The 8,626-nt window shown below is 33.4% G+C and overlaps 2 protein-coding genes across 4 annotated transcripts in view; both read left to right on the forward strand.

Annotated features, from left to right (window-relative positions):
- Positions 1 to 4,414, forward strand: part of DNAlig3 (DNA ligase 3) — an 11,061-nt gene extending 6,647 nt beyond the window's left edge. For all 3 annotated transcript variants that reach the window (XM_017628119.1, XM_017628120.1, XM_017628117.1), the window contains one exon: positions 4,326 to 4,414. In XM_017628119.1, the coding sequence (XP_017483608.1) occupies positions 4,326 to 4,366 (41 nt within the window). In that variant the 3' untranslated portion in view covers positions 4,367 to 4,414. The remainder of the gene's footprint in view (positions 1 to 4,325) is intronic.
- Positions 4,415 to 4,426: 12 nt separating this feature from the next.
- LOC108372436 (probable cytochrome P450 9f2) lies at positions 4,427 to 4,859 on the forward strand. Its single transcript, XM_017628121.1, has one exon. It carries the CDS (start codon positions 4,483 to 4,485, stop codon positions 4,846 to 4,848), a length of 366 nt encoding a protein of 121 aa, XP_017483610.1. The 5' UTR covers positions 4,427 to 4,482; the 3' UTR covers positions 4,849 to 4,859.
- The last annotated feature ends 3,767 nt before the right edge of the window (positions 4,860 to 8,626 follow it).

An 8,626-nucleotide genomic window follows, 5' to 3' on the forward strand; every position in this document is an offset into this window, starting at 1 on the left:
AATTGCCTTTTCTAAGTGCTTTAGAGGACCTATAAAATATAGTTACCATGAAAAAATTGTTAAAGAAACAAACACTGGGAGTCTCCTGAAGATAACTAAAGTTTTTCTATCGAAAAATATTGATTTTCAAGAATTCTACACTACTTCTACGAAAAGATGTTTTTTCTCCATACAAAATATGTACATGGAAAACTTTGAGCGCTTTGAGCACTACCTAAATTATTTTTTATTTCAAAATAAAAAAGTATGGGTATATTTTTTTTTGGTATATAACAATCCTAGGGGGTGGCGGCATTAAAAGTCCGACCTTATTTTTTACATACATTTTTCGACCACTTTAATGTACATACATACATATGTACGTATATATACGTATATACAGTGGTCGAACAAATTATAGCCACGCCACATTTTTGCAAGTCCTATCATATAATTTTTTTGTAATTTAATTTTGCTTATTTTTTATAAAACTAGAGTTTTTTTTTAAGAAAACCCGTGTAAATTTAAGTTGAAAACTTTGTACAATATTTAAAAAAATTTAACCACCTATCGTACAAATCTCGAGCTTTTTATACCAGGTTTCCAAGAAAGATTCTGAGTATGCGGTTTTGCAGCCTATTCAATTCTAGTAGAATAAAGTACAGGTTTCAAATGGCTTCAAATTGTGGTTGATTTTTTATAATTTTTTTTATAAAAATAAACTATTTATTCGTGATATCATCGCTCCATGAGAAGAGTAGCACATCTCAATGTCAGATTCTCGCATGGAAGAGTAGCACATTTCAGATCCTCGCATGGAAGACAAAACTTATAACTACTACTTTTCACTTTTTTCTACTAGAATTCTATTGGCTGCAAAAGTGCATACTCGGAATCTTTCTGGGAAATCTAATTAAGAAAGCTCGAAATTTTTACGAAAGTTTGTTGCATTTAGAAAACTCATCCCTTTCGATGTTATGAGCTTTTCCGATAGTCTTATTTTGCACCTATGAGATCTCTGATATTTATTCTTACGTAGATGATTATATTGACGACGACAGAGTTACATCACTACTTATATTTTTTAGCGACACATAGGGTTCTTCTTATTCTTTTATTACAAATTCGTGATGTCGCTGCCGGGTTCAAAAAGTTCATGTAATAGTACAAATTTGATTAGCTGCGCCAGATTAACGTTGCCGTCTGTCTAGGTTATCACATAAAAGTGCAGCAAACTTTGCAAAAAATAAGAACAATTTCCAGGTCTAAATAAAAAATAAATAGCTCTATCGTAAACCCTACTTAAGTTTTATTTAATTGCTCCACATGAGCACGGTTCCGCCTTGTTAGTTGTTGTTGCACCGAAAACCACTACAACGTTATCACACCGGCCGAAATAAGAAAATGATAAAAGGTCAATATTTACAAATGTATGTACTTTACATTGTTATCAAGCTTTTTAAGAAAGCTCTGCAAATTATAATTTTAGTCCGGGTTTGTTTATAAAAAGAACAGTTCAATTGAAAATGCAATCAGTCGCGAGATAAACGTGCGAGAACACAAAAGCGTTTAATATTTTCTCATAAAACAGTTTGGAATATTTTTTTAAAACATAATGTGGTTTGAACTTTTTATACTTGGTGCAGTTTTCATTTATCTGCTGTATCGTTGGGCTACAGCAAATTTTGACTTCTTTGAAAAACGTCAAATACCGTACGATAAGCCTTTTCCGGTGTTTGGTAGCTTCAAAAAAGTGATGTTGCATAGACGCTCAATGTTTGATGTTGTAATTGATCTTTATAATCAACACAAGGGACGGTAAGTTTTGTACAAGTTTCCAATAGAAATAGAACCGGTATCAGAATTCGTTGATAATAAAAAACATTATTAGTACCTATTAATTAATTAGTTTACAATAATAAAATTGGAACAGTCAATTTGGGTCTTGAGGTCGAGGAAACTATCTAACGGGTAAAAAATATACCGTCTTCGATCCCAACTCGCAATTTGACAGAAAATATGTTTAATTGTTATGAAAATATGTTAACTGTTTTTTAATTAAAACTTAAGTCTAAAAAAGTAGAATAGATGAATAGAGTGCTGAATGGTTTCGTCTTCCATATGCCAGTGCATCACCGGTGATTACTTCGAAAAACTACTCCTAGGTACCAACGTATCATCGGTGATACACTTGTAGACCTCTAAAATATCGACTCTACCTCTTCGGTGGAGGGAGTATAAGACATTTTTTTAAATTTGACATATACAGCTTAGGCGATGCTTCAAATGCTTCATCATTATTTTTGAAATCTTGGAATTTTGACAAAGATCTGAGAGCAGTTGCGAAACCTGATAATTGGGAAAAATAAGGTGACCCGATTTCTGAATTTTTATATTAAATTTTTTTTGGTGGAAAGTGCAGAAAAAGTAGTTTGAAGAAAATCGATTCTTATGTTACAGAAATAAATGTTACATGATAAAAACTAGCTAAAAAACAGACGGACAGACGGACAGACGGACATGGATAAATCAACTCAGCTCGACGTTCTGATCAAATAAGTATACATTTTAATGGGTCTATCTCTTTTTGTTCTGGTACTTACAAACATCGGACCAAAGTTATAATACCATTTCATGCTCATGAAAGGTATAAAAAGTAGAATAGATGAATAGAGTGCTGAATGGTTTCGTCTTCCATATGCCAGTGCATTACCGGTGATTACTTCGAAAAACTACTCCTAGGTACCAGCATATCATCGGTGATGCACTTGTAGACCTCTAAAATATCGACTCTACCTCTTCGGTGGAGGGAGTATAAGAAACTTTTTTAAATTTTACATGTACAGCTTAGGCGATGCTTCAAATGCTTCATCATTATTTTTGAAATCTTGGAATTTTGACAAAGATTGAGAGCAGCAGCGAAACATGATAGTTGGGAAAAATAAGGTGACCCGATTTCTGAATTTTTATATTAAATTTTTTTGGTGGAAAGTGCAGAAAAAGTAGAAGTTTTGAAGAAAATCGATTCTTATGTTACAGATAATAAATGTTACATGATAAAAACTAGCTAAAAATATTTGTAGGGCTCCCTCAAACGAAAAAAAATAACATGAAATTATGATTTTGTTTTGAGTTTTCAGAAAAATTTTAGGAATGCAGTTTTATATACCGCTACAATTTTTTATAATAAAGTGCAAGTTGCACGTGGCCAGGAGATCGCGTTGATTTTTAATAATATATATATTACCGGCCAAACCCGATCTTTGGACAAACTAGTTTTTCCTAAGCTAAACTAATTCTACTTAGTGCCAATATATCCGTCCAACGCGGAAACAAGTTGGACGCAACAATTAGTCTGTTCCTTTGAACTTTGGACTAAAACCCGAGGAACTGTCAATCTACAATTTTACTCTCTCAAGTGAGAGTAAAAGAAAAACAGATGCAGAAGTGCACGGGAACGCAAAAAGCAGTATTTCCTGTAAAAACGTCAGTCGGTTTGTTTACCCGTCATTTGTACAACACTGATTTGGCTGAAATTTCACTAAGTAATTATTAAAATCTATACATATTCAAATATCTCGTTCTTTACTTCCATTTTTTTTTTAAATATAAAAAATCTTCTGACTAGGAACAGTTGCTCAGTTTCTCTCTCAAAAGTGTTCCCACTTACAGGTTTTATGTTAATAGGAACGACTTCCTGTAAGTTCTGACTAAATCCTGTAAACCGGTATGCTATTGGAACAGACGTAATACTGTGGACTGAGTAGATGGAGTTGGACTGATGAGGGTATTTTTTTTGAAGTGGGGCCGAAGGCCGCCTACGCGGAAAGGTGTTCTGCGCAAAAATACTGTGGCCCTTATCTAGTTTAGCCTAGGCAAAACTAGTTTGTCCTAAGATTGAGTTTGGCAGGTAACATATATATCTTAATATATAAAAATCTCATGTCACTGTGTTCGTTTAAGCTAATTTCCGAGACCGCTTAACCGATTTCATTGAAATTTTGTGTGTGTGTATTGTTGGTTCTAACTTAAAAGATAGAATAGTGTTTAACCCGAGAAAACATTTTTTTTCATCGGGGATACTATAGTCTCAAACAAGTACGAACCTGTCTTGGCGTAACTAACAATTCTGTTACAATATATGAAGGTATTCGGCTAATCATAACATGGTATTTTTGGTTGACACCTTGGGGTAGATTTTCGATGTGATCACCGATGATGCTGAGGCAGACAACGTGTTAAAAGCTCTTTTTTACTTTATACTATTTTTACTCATCATTATTTAGTAATGCATTTTATTTAGCCATGTTTATTCATTTAATTTCTTCTTTTTTCCGAAATTTCAGTATTTATGGCGTATTTTATCAAACAACACCCATGTACCTAATTCGAGATACAGATCTTCTGCGACAAATCACAGTAAAAGACTTCGATCACTTCCTGAACCACAATAACTTCTTTGGCGAGGATTCTCATGAACTCCTTACAAAGTCTTTGTTTCAAATGAAAAACGACAAGTGGAAAGATATGCGCAGCACATTAAGTCCAGCATTTACTGGCAGTAGGCTACGTCAAATGTTTGAGTTAATCAATCAGGTGGCCGAAGACAGTACAAACTATTTGCACAAACTACATTCCAAAGAATCCTGCAATGGTATTGAGTTAAACTTAAAGGACTATGCAACGCGTTTTACAAATGATGCCATCGCATCAACAGCTTTCGGCTTACAAGTGAACTCTTTTGAAGAAAAGGATAATACCTTCTATATGTTGGGAAGAAAGGCGACTTCGTTTTCATTTTGGATGAACTTAAGATTACTGTTGATCATACAGTGCAAAGGCTTGGCAAAGGTTAGTATGGTTTTGTAAATGATGAAAGATTGAAGCGTTTAAGAAATCGATGTCCTCTCTATCGAAAGGATAACCAAAGTAGCAGGTCTGTCTAAGGCTTTCCAGGACTTACTCTCCGATTGTGAGTTAACACAGTCAGTAATTTTTAGTCTCAAAGAAGACCAAATGATACCACAAAATGGTTTCGGTCTCACCAAAGCAGATGCAGAGGCTTCTTTGGCTAATTCGTCTGTAATCTTGTTCCTCGTTGACATGAGTTAAAGATTATTAATTTGGAAAGGTCCTGATGGCCGCTTGGTCTGACACTAAGGGGACGCTATCAAATGTTTTTCAACGGATCTTCTGGTACTGGTCAACATTGCTATGGGGGCTAGTGCCCTCAGTTGGCAATGAAAAGTTTAGTGTCGGGTCCATAAAAACCCACAATTTTTCTATCTTACATTCCTTGGTCCTTATATCAATGTACGTATGTATATGGGAACGAAAATTCTTGTTCTGGGATTTTTACTAAAATTTCCTGTTAAATCGGATCGTTTTTAATATAGACTCAGCAATCGCGCATCTTTATAACACTGCAATCGTCCCCAACATATGTGTCTCTCATATGCTGGCTATTATGAAGAGTACCGTCAGATATTCGTTGTTACAATTACATATCTGGAGGCAGCTCAGAAGCGACTCAAGAGCTGCAGCAGAACAAATTCTCATTGATCTTGTGACTGAAAGGTAGTCTTTAGAGTTTATTCAAACGTTAGTTTTATGTACATATGTATGCATGTATAATTTTTGGCCACCAAACTGCAAAGGCGTAGACAACTACATATGTATGTATATATTATACATTTATATCGGGTGAACGATTATGCTGTATATCCAAATTTTTCTAAACTCAAAGAGTCGCATTTGTCATCTGTTGATCTATGTATACCAAATGTAGATATAAAGTAGTTGGATAATTTAGTGTTTGGCCGATATCTTCAGTTTTGGAAACAGGATATAGAAGTACGAGGCTAAATCGGTAGGAAATGGTGAATAAGGTAGCAATTCGTAGTCAAAATATGGATTTTTTTACTTGCCGACTATGCACGTCTGCACTCTAACATTGTCACTGTGGACCAGGAATCCATCGAAATTGGCCAAAATTCAAAATATTATCGGAGCTTTGGGGTCGCTGATATGACGGAAGATATTTTGAAAATTGGGCGAATTAGCTTGAAACTTTTTGCTCAGGATTTTTTGGGGTCGTTGAAGGCGGAGAAAAACTCGGAATTAAAAGATTCTAAATGGTGGATCCAATAGAGGGTTGCCAGATTCTGAAACGGAGAAAGGAGTACATTTCTATTTTCGATAGAAAAAAAAGCAGTACAAACATAAAAAGGAGTAACAATTTTTTAAATTTTTTGTGCAATTTATTGTTACAAATTACCAAAAAGTAAATATATGTATAATCACATATTTGAGATCGTTTCCATTAATTAGGTAGAAACAAACCAAAATATTTTAGATATCTTTTTCAAAGCGAAAATTAATAAAAAAATAAATAACTAAATTCCACAAAAAAAAAATCCAGACTCTGCCATTTTTAATTTAATATTTTTCTGATTTTTATATTTTTTTTTATATTTTTTATTAAGATCGATGTTTAAGAACTGGATGTTAGATTTCAAAAATTCAAAATCGTGTACTCAGTTTGAAGTGCGAAGAAATTTCTGAAAGAATTGAATCTCAAAAAATTTAACGAATTTTTGGGTTACTGTTTAGGAAGTTAAGTTTAAATTCTCAAAATTCAAATGACTGGGAAGCATAGAGGGGATGCAGGTGGCGAAAACTCATGTTGCCTTCAATCTCAGAAGGTCCATCTAGTTTTTTGCTCTCACTGAGCAGACGGGCCTCAAGGTGGACTGCTGACTGATCACTTCACGTGGCACAAACACCTCACTGTGATAGGCGTAAATGATAACTCCCTTTGCCCATCCTGCCTTTAAGAGGATGAGACGATTTGTCGATATTCGGTCTTTTCTATATTGTCAGTTTCTGAATTTAAAGTTTGGCGTAAACCGCTTTGTCGGCTTTGTTGTTTCAATTAGTAATAATAATTTTTATCTTAAAAGGTGACAAAATATTTAACTTTTTCGCAAGTTATTCTAAAAATTGTTTGTCAACTACTTTCATTTATCTATAAGTCGAAAATAAAACAATTTAAATCAAATTCAATACATCACTTTTGGCCACTTTTGGCTTAACTTTGGCACTGTCCGAGTTTGTCCGCTTTCAATGGCAGAAAAACTTTGAATTTAAAGTAAACAAAAATAAAATTATTTCGCACTAAATTATTTTCCTACGTGTTTGGCCGAGCCGAGTTGTAACACAACTGGAGGAAACTATAGTTTTACGCCGCCTTTGAACGGCAAAATATGTCATTGGCCCATTGGTTCCCTCACAGTACATATATATCTTCCTAGGAAGACGTGTAGAATGGGAGAAATACATTATTCCCAAAATCAAAATCCCCAAACACAAAATCCCCAAACACGAAATCCCCACACTTTTTTTGGTGACAGTGTCACAAAATTCCCAAAACACAAAATCCCTAAACTTTTGAACATGGTTCAATTTTTTTTTGAATTCAAGTTTTTCGTTCTTTACATGGGAAGCGACGAAAACGTCAAAAGCAAAGCTAGACACTTGAAACGCCTTGACGGTAAAGCCGAATGTGTACTTTTCCCTTTTCTTCTCACCCCTTCTCTTCCACTAACAATCAGAATTAAATTCAATACTTGAGCCTATGGTGCAATAAACAGGCGAAGTAATAAATCAGCTATTTCGATTTATTTTCTGTCAATCGGTTATCTTATAAAACATTTTAAATCAAATTTTCAAATAAGATGGTGTAAAATCAATACTTATGAATTTTTTTTAATTATGTGTATACACTTTAACAAAAAATCAATATACATACATCCTCCTACTCGCTCTCATTACATCATTACATTACAATTTCACCATGACTTGAACCGTTTAAAAAGTTCATACATTTTTATATTTATATATACTATGTACTTATGTGTGTACATAAATGCTAGGTATGTTTCGAATGTCATATTTTTCATATTTTCGGAATGCGAATGTTAGGAATAACATTAAAAAAGCTATAATCAACTTAAGTCATCGTTTTTATTACTTAAAAATTTTGTAAACTATTAGAACATTGAACGAGTGCTTAAGGTTGAATGTTAACTGTTACTTTTTCAATACATATGTAATTGCGTATGTCTGTCAAAATCACAGTATTTATTTAACTACATATGGGAGGTTCCATGGGAAAGTGGACCTCAGTGCGAAAATTATTTTCTTTATAAAACTAACAAACGTGTGAATACGACATTTGTAAAATTCTTGAATCAACCAAAAAATAACAAATTAAAGCTTTAAATGCATTTTTATCACCTTTTTTTATGTTTTGAAATCAAGTTATAAGTAAATTTTTTGCGATTGATTTGCGATTCATAATTCAAGTGTTTGATAAAAAAAATATATAGTAGAACTCATCTACTTTTAATAAAGTTGTGTTATATATTAAATTTTGTGAGTGCTTAATCTATATTGTGAGATATTATTACGCACTTTTGGCTTGTCCCACCCGTGACAAAAAAAGTTAAAAGTTGTTGTATTTAATTACAGAAGTTGAGGTTGTGTTTCGTGTTTGTTACATAATGTTAGAAATTCATTCCAAATATTTATCACAATTGCATTTCGTTTCCACGTTGTTAGATAAGAATAATTCAACAGAGAAGCA

This window comes from Rhagoletis zephyria, unplaced genomic scaffold (assembly GCF_001687245.7).
Source record: "Rhagoletis zephyria isolate East Lansing unplaced genomic scaffold, Rhagoletis_zephyria_1.1 Rzeph_scaffold_05750, whole genome shotgun sequence".
In the NCBI taxonomy this organism is placed as follows: domain Eukaryota; kingdom Metazoa; phylum Arthropoda; class Insecta; order Diptera; family Tephritidae; genus Rhagoletis; species Rhagoletis zephyria.

Coding starts and splice junctions, on each gene's coding strand:
- LOC108372436 (XM_017628121.1), top strand. CDS start 4,483: ATGAAAAACGACAAGTGGAAAGATATGCGCAGCACATTAAGTCCAGCA.